This window comes from Mirounga angustirostris, unplaced genomic scaffold, assembly GCF_029215605.1.
Source record: "Mirounga angustirostris isolate CCGP_5_RB_7025 unplaced genomic scaffold, mMirAng1.0.hap1 SCAF_6, whole genome shotgun sequence".
Lineage (NCBI taxonomy): Eukaryota > Metazoa > Chordata > Mammalia > Carnivora > Phocidae > Mirounga > Mirounga angustirostris.
Genome location: NW_026991714.1, coordinates 56,765,116 through 56,782,845, shown reverse-complemented (window position 1 = coordinate 56,782,845; position 17,730 = coordinate 56,765,116). Strand labels below are relative to the sequence as shown.

At 35.1% G+C, this 17,730-nt stretch overlaps 1 protein-coding gene across 12 annotated transcripts in view; it reads right to left on the bottom strand.

The window, feature by feature from the left end:
- CCDC181 (coiled-coil domain containing 181) overlaps positions 1–17,730 on the bottom strand; it is a 75,429-nt gene that overhangs the window by 19,996 nt on the left and 37,703 nt on the right. For 9 of the 12 annotated variants that reach the window (XM_064594355.1, XM_064594353.1, XM_064594356.1 and 6 more), the window contains 3 exons: positions 16,084–16,223; positions 12,388–13,335; positions 1,325–1,471 (listed from right to left, as the gene is read on the bottom strand). In XM_064594355.1, coding sequence (XP_064450425.1) covers positions 1,325–1,471; positions 12,388–13,335; positions 16,084–16,200 — 1,212 coding nt within the window. In that variant the 5' untranslated portion in view covers positions 16,201–16,223. Of the gene's footprint in view, positions 1–1,324; positions 1,472–5,247; positions 5,908–12,387; positions 13,336–16,083; positions 16,224–17,730 lie in introns of those variants that run through there. The other 3 variants (XM_064594359.1, XM_064594358.1, XM_045877513.3) reach the window with 2 other exon arrangements.

Below are 17,730 nucleotides of genomic sequence, written 5' to 3'. Positions count from 1 at the left end.
TATTTGAAAAGAAATATCTAAATGTAATGATGTAGAAATATATCCATGATGAATTAAGTGGGAAAAAAAAGCAAAGTGCATAATAGATTTTTTACATGTAAAATTGTAAATATAAATAAGACTTGGAAGACTTGCAACACACTGCAAAAAGTGGTTATCACTGGAAGATGAGCCTGGATAGGGCATAGAATTAAATTTTCAATTTTTTCTTTATATGCTTTTTAGAAAAGATAGTAGGGATATGGATTACTTTTTTGCTTTCTCCTTGGTTTTCTGTTTCACATTTTTAAAAATTAAATAATTGATATCTTTAATTTGTTAGCTTTCATGTAAGATTTACATATATCTATTCCTTTTTTTAAAAAAAATTTTTGAGTATAGTTGACTTACAATAATGTTACATTAGCTTCAGGTGTATAACAGTGATTCATCATCTCTAAGCTCACCACAAGTGTAGCTACCATCTATCACCATACAACGCTATTATAATACCACTGAATATATTCCCTATGCTATGCCTTTTATTCCCATGATTTATTCATTCCATAACAGGAACCATGTACCTCCCACTTCCTTTCACCCATTTTGCCCATCCCCCTACTCCCCTGCCCTTCTGGCGACCATCACTTTGTTCTCTGTATTTATAGGTCTGATTTTCCTTTTTGTTTATTCATTTGTTTTGTTTTTTTCAGATTCTACATATGAGTGAGACCATATGGTATTTATCTTTTCTCCATCTGTCTATATGTCTGTTCTTAAGTAAGACCATTCTGTAGGGTTTGTGCATGTAGGGTGTGTGTGCATGTGTGTGTGTTATCTTTGTCCTATTTTGAGTATCAAAGTTATACTATCCTAAAAAAACATATTGATAGTTTTCCATTTTCTGTGCTACAGAAGTTTGAATACAATAGTAATCATTTGATTTTCATGAGGCTTCTTAGAATTTAAATGCAAAGTCATCTCTATGGTGCATCTTTTTTTTTTTTTAAAGATTTTATTTATTTATTTGACAGAGAGAGACACAGCGAGAGAGGGAACACAAGCAGGGGGAGTGGGAGAGGGAGAAGCAGGCTTCCTGCAGAGCAGGGAGCCCGATGCGGGGCTTGATCCCAGGACCCTGGGATCACGACCTGAGCCGAAGGCAGACGTTTAACGACTGAGCCACCCAGGCGCCCCTCTATGGTGCATCTTTTGCAAGGGTCATTCTTGGACCACTTTTTCTACTTTTTCTATAGGTTCTTATTCTGATATTCACATTCACTTCTGTAAATAAATTCAGCTTTCATATCTGTATACTTATTTTTCATAGAGAAGTTTCACTTACTCTACTATTCATGTCTTCGATTTGCTTTGCTCGCTGAATTCTCCTCATTTCTAGGACCTGCTCTCTTTTCTTTTGCAACCATGCTTTAAATACCATGTCATTCTCTTTTTTCTTTTCTTTCTCTTCTTCTATTTTTTGTTGTTCTTCCTAGTGGAAAGAATATCAAAAGACATTCATGAAAGGTGAAAAAGATTGTATATGAGTTATCAGAATAAAGAGATATATTCTGAGATCTGAAATCAGCATTCTCTGCTTCTAAAACTTTCCACCTAAAACTTGGGCTTCTCTTAAAAAATAGAGACTCTAATTTGCTTAGGAATAAAATGAAGATGTATCAGATAAACTGTAGGGATAAATTCTACAACTACATAGGTGTACAATACATGCATGCTGTTCAGGAATTCCTTGAATCTCTCCTTCACTTCCTAATTTACTTTTGGAATTAAACCCCTTAAGTTGCAGCTATGCAAGAGTGAAAAAAAAAAGCCACCACGCTCTAGAAGCACCATTTGCTTCCATAAATGTTTGAAACATTTTTATGTTATTGTTAAATTTGTTAATTGTGATAAATGGCATTGTGGTTATGAAAGAAAATGCTATAATCATTTAGAAATATATATTAAACTGTACAAGTGAGCAATGATGTGCTGCCTAGGACTCACTTTAAAAATACATCAGTCAAGAACCAGAGGAGATGAAGCATATATGCCAAAATCTCAATGACTTTCAAATCTGGATGATGGGGACATAGGGATTAACTGAACCTTTATATGTGTTTGATTTTTTTATTATAATGTTTAAAAATATTTTTCAACTAGTGTATATTCACAAAATAACATTTTTTGCTATCAGAAAAATATTTATACAGCTAACTATAGAACAAAATGAATTTTTATATGAATTATTCAACTAATGTTATAAAAGGGAGTTTCTTGAAGAGAGGTACTTAAATCAGTTGTATAGAGCTATAAAATAGTTACTAGGAGCAAAGCAGCATGTCATAGTGGAAATCGTACTAAGTTAAAAGTGAGGAGATCTGAGTGACAATCATACTGCCATCATACTATGTCAATTTGGGCAAACCACCTAACTCAGTATTCTCATCTACAAAATGGAGTGATATTAATGAGCTCTTAAGTCTCGTCCAATACCAAAATTTTATCACTTAAATGAACGGAATTATATAATCCAACTTTCGTCAAATGATGGAATTCAGAGTTCTTTCCTTACATTTTTGACAACATATCAAGTCTTTCTAATTCCTTCTAATTGAACAAAATGTAAGAAGGAATGGAAAAATTCTGTCCAATTAACAGCACAGGATGTCTTTTAAAATACCTATATACTGTAAAACTATATATAATTTTGTGACAGAATCCCGGTGATAATCTCCTTTTAAAAATTTATACACATATGTGAATAAAAAATGAGGATTTCTATAAAAATACCAATATACTATTTTCTAAGCCCTAAAAAAGCTTATATAAAATGTGAATTTGTCAAAGGTTAAATTTTACATTTATTTGTAAGTTTATTTTTATAAAAAGGAACTTGGACACTGTGAAAAGTGAAATAAAATCGATTCACTATTTTAAAATGGAGCCAGTGGCCATTAGGATGTGGGCCTTATTGCAAGTCCTCACTGGTTGTAATCACGAAATTTTGAACTGAGCCAAACTACCAATATAACAAGGATTCTACTAGTACCTGCAACCTGCTACAGTAACGGACTGTTTCTTAGTGATAGCCTTAGCAACCAATTATGTGTAGCCAAGATTAGTTTTCTGCTGTCAACACCAAACAAAATTCTTTGTAAATAAAGCATACAAGCATCCCTTTTTGCTTTTAAAAACTCTTGACTTTTTGTCCCCTAGTGGACACAATTTGAGTTACTGTGTGCCCCAAAATGCACCAAATCTCCCCAAATGGCATTTCTGAGAACTCAAATAAATGCTCTTGTTTTATTTCAGTTCTGCCTCTTTTCTCAGTTGACAATACCTTGTATAAATATAGACAGCATGGTATGATGATTATCTTTCTGAGGAACATTAAACATATTACACAGAAGATATCAGCCAAAGTACAGATAATGCAAAGAACAATGAAATGATGCCTTAGAATAGATAGAGTATAGCAGCCCAACCCAGCAAATATTTGGTTGGGCATAAACAAGGAAAGCCTTCCCCTGAAACCAACTAAAAAATATTTAAAAGCCTTAGCATTTACACACAGTCTTGAGCAAGTATATAAATAAAAACCATGCCTTGAACAAGTACACAAGCAAAGGCAAATTTATTTCTGAGGATCCTGATATGAGAAAAGTGTATCCCAGCACCAAAAGTAAGGAACACCCAGAAAAGAGGATCAAAATAAAAACAAAACTATTTATGAGTCACAGCAGTTAAAGATTACTTAGTTCATTAGTGAAAAGACAATGAAATTATATAAAGCCTCTTATTTAACATTTATAGAAATACACAAATACACTTATACATGTATATGGGTTTATAGCAACATTATATAGTTCAGTCATTCTCAAATATTATTTTGAATTGTCACAAAGTTCTGCATTAGCAGATCCCTTTAAGTATTGTTATATACCTAAACCAAGTAACCTGAATCTGCCTGTTACAGTTCAGATAGTAGTGATCAAGTAAGCTAAACTTTCAGCGTGCATTTTCTCAGATTCCTGAGTGTTCTATAGGTTACACACTCCTACTAACTTTTTCACCTTTTTCTGGTAATATGGATTCCTTATTTAAATGCCAAAAATTTCCCTGATAATCCCTACAGATTCCTATACCATTTCTCAATAGATGCCAAGAACACAGATTTGACTCCAACTTTGCTATAAACAGGTTGAGTGATTTTGGTAAAATTAATTAAACTTGTAAACTATAGTTGCCTTATCTGTAAAAGGTTCTTTAAGGATTCTTCTAATTGTAAAATTCTATTTACCTGTGATTCTACTAAGGTTTGGCATTTACAGTCATTTTGTGGTCCAACTTAATACCATTTGGGTATCCAGTAAAAAAAAGAGAATTGGGGCACTGATTTAAGTAATTTAGAGAAAATTCACCAGCATATTTAGTACCTGGAATTTTCATTAATAAAATAGAATTTTATTTAAGGGCTATGAAAAAAGATTCAAAATGAAGTAAGATTGCTAAGAAAATCACTCAGAGTTGAAAGCACACTGAGGAAGTAGGACCAATGCAGGTCTCTTCCTGTTCAATTCTCAGAACAAAAGGAACTTTTGACTCTTGTCAATTACATCCCAAACTCCCTCCTTCTACTTTGGACTGAAATAGAGATAATATAACTATCTATTAGCTAAATAGCCAATTGTGTATTAGATAGTCAATGTAAACTATCTTTCAGAACAGGTTTTTGTGGTTTTTGTCTTTATAAGCCTGCACTCCCTGCTGACAAGTCAAAACACTTTTCATTTTGGTTGACTCTGTTTCCCGGGTTGCAATCCCTAAGACTCCAAATAAATGCTCTGTTTGTTTCACAGCCTCTTCTTGATCAACATTACTTGGCATAGTTGGTAGGATCCAAAGTGCCTAAACTCTGTCTCTAGTGCTACCACAGATTTGAGTAAGGTACCAAAAGTCCACTGCAGTCTGACATAGCCTTGGTAGCTTCAAGTCACAATCATAAATCCTCTTGGTCCTGAACCTCCACCTTGGTCAAGGTTCAGGCCTTTATTTGGGTATCCTCTGTTGCTGGCTTCTGTCCTCACGCATTTTTTTTTTTTTTAAGATTTTATTTATCTATTTGACAGAGAGATAGAGAGAGAGTACAAGTAGGCAGAGAGGCAGGCAGAGCTTGGAGAGGAAGAAGCAGGCTCTCCACCGAGCAGGGAGCCCGATGTGGGGCTCGATCCCAGGACTCTGGGATCATGACCTGAGCTGAAGACAGCCGCTTAACCAACTAAGCCACCCAGGCGCCCTGTCCTCACGCATTTTTGAGGGGAGGATTCTATCTTCACTCATTTTGAATGGAATATTTGGGTTTCAGGTTCTTGGTAAGTACTCAATTCTGGGAAATAATTCTGCTAAGGAGCTTCTAATAACCAGTCCCCTACTGTAACTCCCGCAGTATTTATGTTAAGGAATATAGCCCTTCTTGCTGTGAATTTTTGCCCCATTGGATCAAATTACCCAAGATGATTTAAAGCTTCTTTGGCCAAAATGCGCACTTTGGATATCCTAAAATTAGTTTACTTGCATGCACTGGAAAGGGGTTATAAAGACAATCAAATGCGATGTCTATTTCAGTTGGTACCTGGGAGCTTTTGAACATATTCAGGATTCTAAAAATCTCCTCTTTACAAAATACCATTTCTAAATTAACTGAAGCAAACAAACAATTTTCAAAAGACCCATCCTCTTTGCCTCATCTGTTCCCTTCCTCTTCCTTCTTTGTCTCTGGGCATGCAACAGCCGTCCTGCACCAAGGTCCTGCCTTTGGAGACATCTTCCTCTTTCCCTCTGCACCATCTTCACTTCCTCTGTACCCTCCTCCATTTCCTCATTCCAATCTTCTTGCCAGAATTCTGGGGAGAGCTCTAAAAGAATCTTCACAGCACACAAATAAAAATCCTTAGTAAAAGACTCTGGTCATCTTAGCAGTTAACCTTAACTTAGTCCATCTGCCGGAACACAATTTGGATCCAGCTATTCTTTTGAGTTTTGTACCTGAATCATGGCATGAATTTTAAAATGACACTATAAGTTTTCTGTCTATATCTAGCTATATGTTACAGTGATATGATATTTTCTCTCTGATGTCATTCTCTCTGATGGCAAAGTTAATTTATAAAAGAGCTCTATTTAATTGGCTTAAAGACAATGAAGTGCTTACAAATATTAAGTATTCCAAAAATTCCCAGAAATACAAAAACACTAACCCAAGTGTTTTTCAAGTTCACATGATCTGAGATAGCCTTTGATAAATAAATGCTAGTTTAATAGAGAACAAACTGATGGTTACCAGAGAGGAGGTGGATGGGGGGATGGGTTAAATAGGTGATAGGGATTAAGGAATGAACTTGTGATGAGCACTGGATATTGTATGAAAGTGTTAAATCAATATATTGTACACCTGAAACTAATATTATACTATAGGTTAACTAACTGGAATTTGAATAAAAACCTTAGTAAGTGTGCCTGGGTGGTACAGTCAGTTAAGCATTGGGCTCTTGGTTTCGGCTCAGGTCGTGATCTCGGGGTCTGGGATGGAGCCCCAGAGTGGGCTCTGTGCTCAGCGTAGGGTCTGCTTGAGGATTCTCTCTCTACCTCTCCCTCTGCCCCTCCCCCTATTCTCTCTCTCTCTAATAAATAAATCTTAAAAAAAAAAAAAAAAAAACTTTAGTAAAAAGGGGAACCTGGGTGGCTCAGTCGGTTGAGTGTCCAACCCTTGAATTTGGCTCAGGTCATGATCTCAAGGTCATGAGATCAAGCCCCAGAGCATGGAGTCTGCTTAAGATTCTCTTTCCCTCTCCCTCTGCCCCTCCCCCTGCTCATGCATGTATGCACTCTCTCTCCCTCTCAAAACAAAACAAAACCTTGAGTAAAAAAATAAAAAATAAAATGCTAGTTTAAGTTTGCTAGCTTAATAAAAAACAGGAATGTCTTCAGAGTTATCAGCATTAGACATAATGGAGATATACAACTTTTTCTACCTGAGTTTACTTAATCATAACATCTCAGGCTATCTCTTTCAAAACCTGTCAATAAAAGAAACAATTTAAGATGATGATTAGCTGTTTAATGTTCTAATCCAAGTATAATTGCTAAAAGCAAGCAATTTAAATAAATTTAAATGAGATCAAACTTTATGCTCAGTTAAACTAGATAACAGATGTTCACTGCCCATCTAGATCATTTCCAAATAATATAACATACTGAGATATTGATTGCTAAACCTAAGTTTATTTAGTTTTGGCTTTTAAATTTTTTACAGAGAGACCAAAAATATATAATACTTAGGTCTATTTAATAGACAAATTTATGCCAAAAAATAAAATTACTATTAGGGTAATATACTTCTAGAAATTATGAAATGATGAAACATATTTATAATTTTCCAGTCCACAATTGTTTATTTCTTAGGTTTTACTAGGAATTAAGAATTCTAAGGGTTAAAAATTCTAATTAGTATTTGTGAAAATAAAACTACTAAAATTCAATGAGGAAGAAAAAGACTGTATATGAAAAGCAGGCAAGGAAAGTAGGGCGTGTGTTTTGGGTAAAAGAAGGTATGGGAAATGGAAATGCATTTTGTTGAGGGAAATGAAAGTGATTTTGTCCTAAAGCTGGTTATTTCAGAAAGAGAAAGAATAACAAGACAAACTAAAATAGACACAGAGGTTTATAGGAAAGGTTTATAGGAAAGAAATCTTGGAAAAGGAATTTTATGTGTAATCAAGCTGGCCAAGATTAAAATGAATTTATTTAAAGTTCTGTTTCAATATCAAAAGTACACTAGTTCAAAATTTTGGTTTTCTCTGTTAAAAGGACAAAATTTTCTCAAATTGTTGGCCTTTTCTTCATAACAGATTGTACACAAAATTTCTTTACTTCTAATGTAATCTGCCTAGGAAACAGATTCTGTTTTGTCTTTATCACATCTTTGATTACTTGGGAAAGCTGAATCTTCTCTAAGAAGAACAGCTAAGGCTTTTGTAGCTATGTGTAATCTTCTGTATTTGTCCCTGAAGATTCTTTTGGTTAAATGGATAATTAAGTATTGTTTTATAATTTTCTGTGATCCTATTGGGTTAAGTGTCCAAACCTTTTGGTATTTTTTACAAATTCCCCACAATCAACTTCTAAATGAGGTCTTTTTGATCTGGAAATACCATAGGACCTATTAGGCTTATTTGATATGTTAAATCACATGGGAAGCATTGTCAAATAATAAATAATACTATACTTTCTTCCTATAACATCTGTATAGGTATACATTGTTCCAAAAATTGTGTGAAATCCCTAGAAATCTGGGTATTTCCTGATACAATGTTATCAGTCACCATTTTAAAACGTATGTCACAAAAATAAGCAACTCCCATTGCAAACTCCACTATCATACTCATCACACTCAGCATCTGTCTTCCAGTATATTAACCTTTTATGAAACCCTCTTGCTGTCTCCCCCAAATGTCATTATTGCATACTATCATTCTCTAAGCCCTGCTACTCTGTTACCCTTACCTTCTGATGACAGGGACATCTTCCCTTACCCTCTGGGTCCTTTGAAATATGGCAGTTGGATTTTGTCCAGCTGCCACTATCTCAAGAATGCAACTATACTTTGAAATGGTTTGTACATTTTCTCACTGTGTAGAAGCCTTTCCTAGTCATAGTGCTATGGCCTCAGCTCTATGGTAAATATCACTGGAGAAAATAACTCCAAACTGGGGAATTACCTCAGAACTTCACAATGACTGAGGGAGCCACTTCACAGGACAAATATTACAGGCTATTTGCCACATCTGGCCAATATTACAACATTTCAATACTCTGGCACTGTAGGACAAACACAAATGGAATAAAGACCCAATTGACAAAACTTATTGAATCTTTCAGTCTGCTTTGGTCTAAAGCCCTCCCCTTGGTATTATTTAACCTAAGATCCACTCCATATGGTAAACACTAATTGTCTCCCTTTGAAATCATTATCAGAACACCTATGAGGATGGACCAAGGGATGTATGAGCCTACCCTACTGAAAGGAAATTTCCTAATCTATTGCAAAGATCTTATCAAGGTCCTTGGAAATAATACCAGCCTCATAGAGCAATCTTTCCCCAACACACTCATAGGAGACAAAGATCTTCAACATTATAATCTCCCACCTGGAGATTTGTTTACTGGAAATGTCACCTTCACAAGGATGCCCTCCAACCTCACTGGAAAGGACCATCTCAGGTATTGTTAACTAACCCCTGTGCTGCTAAATTTAAAGGCATTGACCCGTAGATTAACATTTCTCATTTAAAAAAAAAAAAGGCATCTTCACCTGATGGACATCCCCACTGAAGATCTCAAACTAAAAATATCCAGACCCACTCAAAATCAACAATCTGGACAAGAAGCACATGGTACCTGAAGTAGACAGACAGCTTTCCTGAGTCATGACCAAGCTTGCATAACCTCACAAAAGACTCCTACTAATGCTTAATGTTCATGAAATATTTGGAATAATTCTTCTTGTAGTAGGCATTTTAGCACTCTTGTTATTCCTACTTGTAGGATTTTGAATACTTGAATTTGATTGTTTTTAAAACATTAAATACCTTCTGATCCTGCTTATTACTACCCAAATTAGAGGAACTAAGTGGTAGACAAGTGCCATAATTCAAATAACCCAAGCCATAGCAAGTTCTATCTGGTAATCTTTCTGGCTGTTGAGTATGTCTTTCTCAGCCCACTATGGATGATCAGGAGACTCTTGGTCATCTCATTTATAATTTCACCCTTCTCCCTAATTTCACTATAAACCAGACTGCCCCCTCTGATCTCACCTTATCAAGTTAAAATAGTTTTGCCTCCCAGAAAAGGAAATCCCCTTTGCTTCACACTTCAACCACTCAAAATGCTAGGGAAAAATATTTCTAATGGTCCAACAATTTATCAAGAGCTATATTCCTCCTATATTTGGCTCTTGCAGAAATGCCTAGGCACAATTAACAAATGTTCTCCAATAGGCACTTGTAGCTGCAGGACCACCCTTGCAAAAGATTCTTTCAGCTACCATCGAAATACACAGCCACCCTCTTTCTGTCTGCTCAAATAAAACAGATCCCTGGTTTTCTCCTACATACCCTCTATACTAAAAAATTAGTCCATAAATAAACAGATCTAAGCAGAGACACTTTGCACTCCTACAAGATGTATTTTTGCCTGCATTTACAGGGAAGAATCTTGGGCATTTGACTACCTAGACAGCTGGAGAATGGCAAGACAGTGCCTCCTGGGATGTCTAACTTCCCCTTTTTCTGTCCTTAAATTGATTACTAAAGGAGACCATATAGGAACTAAGCATAGAACTAAAAGAAATCTCTCCACGAAAAGAACTGAAAGATGATGATCATCCAGACCCATCCAGACCCCTCTGAATATAAAGATAATAGTTGTGGGCATTCTCAAGGCTGTGGTCTCCCAAGAGAGATAAACCTTAGGGAAGGGGCCCAATTTGGGAGGATCTTCAGTTGCTGGTTTGGAATAGGTACTGCTTAGAATGAGTACATGATCAGAAATCTTTCTTGGACCATCAGCAGAATTGCCAGGTCCACTCCCTAGCCATTAGAGCCAGGGGAAGTCTTTGGATACCTTATCTCATGTTGTCCTCCATAATAGCATAGCATTAGGTTATTTACCTGTGACCCTAGGTGGAGTCTGTGCCATCACTAATACTTCTTGCTGTACATGGATAAGTACTTCCCATCAGGTAGAACTGGAAACTGCTAAGATTTTCAAGCTTGCTAAATCTCTAATCCCATCCTCTAAAACCTTTGGTTAGATTTCAGATTCTCAGATATTTTTAGCTGGCTCCTGACCAGAATTGGGACCATTTTAAGATCTGGGCTACAAATTATCTTACTTATCATTGTTTTAATTTCTTCTGTATTCATTATTATCACACTGTTAATGCTTTTCATGGCCAATGTTTCAAATCCTGTCAGAACTCAGATAATGTTTGTTCAAAGACTCAAAGCCATTCATCAGGTCTACCCTTTGAGTGAAAAGAGAACCTAATTGAATTCTAAATCTTATTTCCTCAAACCTCCATGTTACTCAAATGTAGTTGTAAGACCTTCATCTAGCATGCTTATTGAACATATCAAGTATCAACCACTATGAGACTCCGCCCTCTGGGAGACATGATGGGGCCTGAGCAAGTTGCAAGTTGCCAGTGCCAACCACTCTGACAATGAAATGAGATTGCATGATCATAAAAATTTGTCACTGGTGCTTTCTTACTAGAAAGATCTTGATGAGGAGGGGGAAATTTGAAAGAAGATTCAAAATGAAGTAAGCATTGCTAAGAGAGCCACTCAAAACAGAGTTGAAAGAACATTGAGGAAGTAGGGCCTATGCATGTCTATTTCAAGTCTCCTGTTTCAATTCTCAGCCTACCATAAACTGTTGACTTTTGTCAGCTGCAGCTTGTCATTTGCAACCCCCCCACCACCACCACCACCTGGTACTTTGGACTGAAATAATGTAACACCTGTTAGCTACATAGCCAATGTGTATTAGATAGTTTAAACTCTGCCATCACCAATCATAATTCTTTCAAAACAAGTTGTGTAACCTTGTGGGTTTTGCCTTTATAGGCCTGCACTCCCTGCTCACTATTCAGAGTACACTTTTGATTGAGGTTGACACTATGTCTCCTGGATTGCAATCTTACCTAAAAGCTCAAATAAAAATGCTTTGGTTACTTCACAGCCTCTTCTTGATCAACAGAACAAAACCTTCATCATCATCATCATCATCTGGGATTCCATATGGCACTTTGGAAATACTTCGTTAAGGTTATTAGGCTCTATTCTTAATCTAAAACTAAAATCCCTGAAATCAAGGAATTGTAGGTATGGAAGATATGTGAAAACACACACACACGTAAATCAAAGAATTATAATTCAAATCTACCTATTGCCTCCCAAATCCGACCAAATTTCTGCCTTCATTTTTCCACCTGACATCTGATTTTCACCTTATCACACCAAGGCTACTTTCAGCAGTCACTTCTCTGAGCCTCATCTTTAAAATGAAAGGACCAGATGATGTCCTCACTGAGATCTCTACCTCTAACACAAGTCATTCATTACGATGTTTTGTGAACCTTACAAGACAGGACCAAGATAATCATGATGTTTATCCCATAAATATGCATTCTTAATATTTAACCACTTAATCTAACAATAGAAAAACAAAACAAGCAAACAAATATATCCAATAGTTTGAGGAACCATTCTAATTCCTACTGCATTTCTAAAACATGAAAATATATTCTGCTTTTAGTATGATGCACCCTTAGGTTCTCACCTCTCTCTTTAGCTTTTCTCTCTTTTGTTCTAGCCGTTTTTGCAGTTCTTTCTGTCGAGGGGAAAGACTATATGTTGAGGTCACTGCAGATATATTTGCAGACTGTGTCCTGTGATTAGCTTTTCTATTCCCCTTACTTTGATCTGAGTTGACAGCAGAGCTTGGACGAGTCTTGGGGTTGGGTGGCGGCTGAGGGATATAAGCCAGTGGCTCTTCTGTTGATGAGTAAGCAATAGCATGAATCTTTGCTATAGGCTCTTCTTTCTTAGCCCCATTGACATTTGAGTTGGAAGATCTGGGTGACAACTGGTGAGGTTCATTTTCTGTACTATTAGCATTAATGGGGGGCAAAAACCCCTGACTCTCAATGTCTTGTAAATTCAGAAGTTCAAACTTTCCATCTTTCTCTACTAGTATTTTCCTATCCTTGTTTTCTTCACAGTTTCCATCAGTTAGTGACAGGAGCACATTTTCTTGTCCAAATTCATTGGAAATACATAACTGTGACAGTTTTCCTGACATACTACTTTCATTTTCAAAATAATTTTTGGGAGTATCAGTGTCTTCCAGTGGAGGAACTTCCAGATCAACTAATTTATCTTTGAACTTAAGTTTTCGCTCCCTTTTATCATTCACAGGTTCTTGATTCTGTAGAATCTTGTTGGCTTGTATAATTTTCTCCATAATATATCTCCTTACTTCCTCATCCTCTTCCTCTTCCAGGTCTCTCTGGCTTTCCACTTTGGATTCCTGGGAAGAGTTTTCACTATCTGAATCTGATACGGGATCCAAAGGTTGGATACTTGGTACAGAAATGAAGTCATTTCTTCTTGGTGAAAGCTCATCCTTCAAAGATTTGTCAGGATCAGAATGTTGTTTGGTGTGTTCTATTTCTGTTTCATTGTCTTTTAATTCTTGGTTAATATTCTCTTCATTCCCACAAGCCATCTAAAAAAAATATGAAGTTTTCTTGAGTAAAAACTGAGACTCTTTGTCCACTTATATGTAGATGATCCAAAATGAATTTCATATTCATGCAATATATTTTATGAATGGGAAAATGTACATGTTTTTTATTTTGTACTTTGCTCTTAATATTCTAATTCACATTTATGAGCACCCCAAGGGAAATACATGTGACATCAGCACTTTGGGAAAAATTTAACCCTAAATCTGAATTTGATGTTGCTAAGTGCTATATTAATATTTTTTTAAATGTTCATGCTAATGAATGAAAGGGTAACTACAAATAAGACATTATTATTTCAACATTCTTCCTCTATAAAGTTTTCCTCCCTTTAAATTTTCAGAAGAAAAATTTTTTAATGTTTTCTTATAATATTTCTATTCTTCAAAAAAGTATCTTTCTCTCCAGAATCATTACAACATCAGTCTTTGGTCAAGTTCTAATCATTTTGAGGTTCTTATAATCTTTTCAGATTATTATTGCTGCTACTTTCTGTAGGATCTATATCCAAATTCCAGGCTAATTTTCATCTCTGGGTGACATTTTCCTTCCTCAACTATCCTCAGAGGTCCCAATAATCTATGCTAAACACCATGATATAATTTGGTTTTACATTAAAAAAGCATAACTCCTTTCTCTCTCTCTCTCTCCCTCTCAAATAAATAATATCTTTTTTAAAAAAGTGTAATTCCACATGAACCAATGAACAATTCCACATAGACCAATATTATCGCATCACAAAACCCTACGCTACATCTGCTGTTTCTAATTAAAGGCTTCCTACCTAACATCTCTCCTACATACAAACATACTCACCGACCAAACAAACCCTTTACCTTGCAATATTTTTTTCTTTTTCTCAGACAACTCTCTTCCTCCTAAAACAATTCTATGGGAGGTACTACTTGCTGCTCTCTTCAACCCCTTAAAATTCTCTTCCTCTTTTACTTGCTCAAAGGTCATCTTTTCTGATAGCCACCTCTTCCTAACCTGCACAGCACTGCTAGATGTCTGATAAGCAAATTAACCTGGCCCATTAAAATGTCTAACAAATAAGTAAGATTAAACTAAGATTTCTGCATTGAAATTGGTTTTTTTAGGCCATATTTGACTCTCTGGTTCATTCCAACAGTATCGGTTTCCTAATTATTCTTTGACTTTCACTTTTTAAAACCCACTGCAAAAGAAGTCGAATAAATAAAAATAAAAAGCCCTCTGCGATAAAACTACCACTTCTTACAATGAAATTTTCCCCCAGCCCTCACCCTATCTCTTTCTCTGTCATCCAATTTTCCTGCCAGCCTCAAAGGAAGACATGCTTTATAATCACCCACTGGAATAGGTAAGATTGATGAGAGCACTCTGTTTTGATCACTGCTTTATCCCTAGCACCCAGAACAGCCTCTGATACATGGCAGGTGATTATAATATTTTCTAAATGAATTGAGAAATGAGACAATGAATCATGATCATCACTTCTCTAATTCTAGCACTCTGCTCTGGATCTCACACCCCTCCAGTAATGAAACTTTGGTTCAACCTTATCACTCTGGGTATCTCTGCCTGTACTCATTCTGATTATTTTTCTGTTAAAGATGCATAAAACTCCCATTTAAAGGCCATCTTAGAAAAATCTTGACTTTTTACTCTGTTGCCTTTTTCAAATATAATCCCATTTGTCCTCTCCATTGCATAAGAAAGCAAAACGGAACTAAGAGAAATCTGTGATGTAAGACTTGCTGTCTTCTTTTATACTCTCTTCCTTAACCTTCTTCAGTCTGACTTCTGGTGTAATTACTGAGCTCTTAGTCCTTCTAAAGTCACCTATTCTTATATGAGTCTTACATCTTTTCTTCATTACTTTCCTATATATTGACTCTAATTTCATACATATATACATAAGCATATATACACATATTAATATATATACACACACACATATATATGCACACAGATTATGTACAGATACACATACACACCATATACATGTATATAAATAAATATAAAGAGAGAAAAAAAACTGTGATCCAGGAATTGGTTCATTTTCCTGGATTTCCATTCTATGTGTCTGATAAACAGTATATGATAATATTTAATGGATCCACGTTTTCCTAATCTGCACAGCATTGCTAGATGTCTGATAAGCAAATCTAGCAATTCACTTTTTCCTAAAGGTAGTCCTATGACTGTTTTGACGCTACATTCTTCTCTATATTCATTCCCCTAAAGAACTAATTCAGTCTTAAGGTTTCAAATATTAGCTGAAAGACCATGTCTTTTGAGAATTTGCTTTATTTTCATTTATATTAAAAGTATAACCCCATTATATTAAAAGTATAACCACCTTTTCATTTATATTAAAAGTATAACCCCATTTTACCCAAGTTTATATAAAGTAGAAATTAACTGTACTTATTTTTATTTTTGGTACAATAAATCATATTTATTTATATTATATAAATTATAACTTTTCATTATAATTTAAATTTTATTAAGTGCTAACTTAATCCCTGTTTTCTCACTAATTAGCCCTCACCTTAGGACACAATATATAAACTCTTTATGCCTCAATTTTCTCATCTCTAAGGTGGAAATAATGATACTTGTTCTACTTTTATCAAAGGGATTTTGTGAGGTTTAGATGACATAATATATGCAAAACTCTTCAAGAATTACAAAGCACTTTGTTAATGATATTATTATGAATGCTGTTGGCAATTTATTTATACCTCTATTATGCTGGCACCACTTTTTTCTTTTTCATTAATTAACCATTCCAGGTCCTTTTCAAAGTCGTCTTCATATTCTCCACTTTCTTTTGAGTCCATATCTTTATTTTCATCCATTTTCCGTTTGTTAAAGAATAATGCTAGAAGATTTAAAAAGATAAGGTATATGTTATGTCACCTTTAGGGGGAGTAAGGAGTATGGAGATTAATATGATAAGCTAATCAACACACAGAAACACAAAACATGGAATGTTCAGAATAAACATATATCTGTATACCCTAAAAGAGAGACCAACAATGGCCAGACATTTTCTAGATGTACTGCTCTTAACCACCATCTCCACCCCCCCCATTCCTGAAACCCTCATTTACAAGGAGACTAAAAAAAGGTGGATAAGAAGATTATCTGAGGCTTAGAGCAGGATTTTCCACATCCCCTGCCAATCATTGAAACGCTTTGCCCAGATCAGAGCAGATGACTCAGCTTGTAAATCACACTCATTCACATTTTTATGCTCAAATAAAAACAAATACAGGTTTCCTCTGCTCTATGAAAGTAGAGCATTCCTATGAAACCTTTTAAAAGCTAAAATGGCATAAAGCAAGGAAGCAATTACTGCTTCATAAAAGCAAAAATCCTCTTCAGATTTCTTTCAGTGAGCAAAAACAGGTACTGATGTGGGTCTTTAAAAAAGTAAACTTTCAAATAATGGAGGAAACCTGAATATCAATTCCCATCCTCAGTTTTTTAATCCTTCTAGTAGTTTACATGGCATAATTATAATTTGTGATCTGAGAGCTTTCCAACTAAGTAAAGTTGATTCTCAACTATTGTAAATGCTAATTTCCACAAAAGCCAAACTGTTTTCAATTCTAAATGAGATATATTTTTCACCAAAAATAACAAAATGTGATGCCTAAAACTATCTGGAAACAGTGACAAATAAATAGGGATGTCAGATGAAAGTTAATAAGTGTTTGTGAAAATGATGTATAAATTCAGTCATTTTTAAGAAAACAATTCTAAAGTTATCTACAAGTTGAGGTCAGTTCCTAGCTCTGATAATTGTTTTGTGTATAATTTTTCAAACAAAAGAAGCAAATAAATCTGTACCTATAATGTGTTTGTATATGTGTATGTATATGTGGGTGAGCATACCATATATATGTATGTGTATATATATATATTACAGTTTTGACAAACATTTGTTAAACACTACAATATTCCTATATACATTCCTATGAAGATTATAAAATAGGCCTATGCCCTTGAGGTATTTCCCGTATGGTACAGAATAAACAAAACCCATAGATTTAAAATGTAGATAAAAACAAGTTAAAAATGTATGTAAATGGAATAAAGATAGATAGATAGATAGATATACATATAGAACATTGGGAGGAAGAATAAAAAAGCAATTAACTCAGTCTAAAGTAGGAAACACCAAGGAAAGCTGAGATGGGCTTTGAATACTGAGTACAAGAGTTTATTAGTTATTTTAGACAAAGAGAACACATGAGAAAGAGCAAACAAACATGGAAGTGCATGGAATTGTCCAGAGAGGCCTGAACATAATGTGTTCCTGAAGAAGAATCTTGAAGGAGTAATAAGGGGTCAATCTGACGTCAGATTATCTGTTCAAAAAA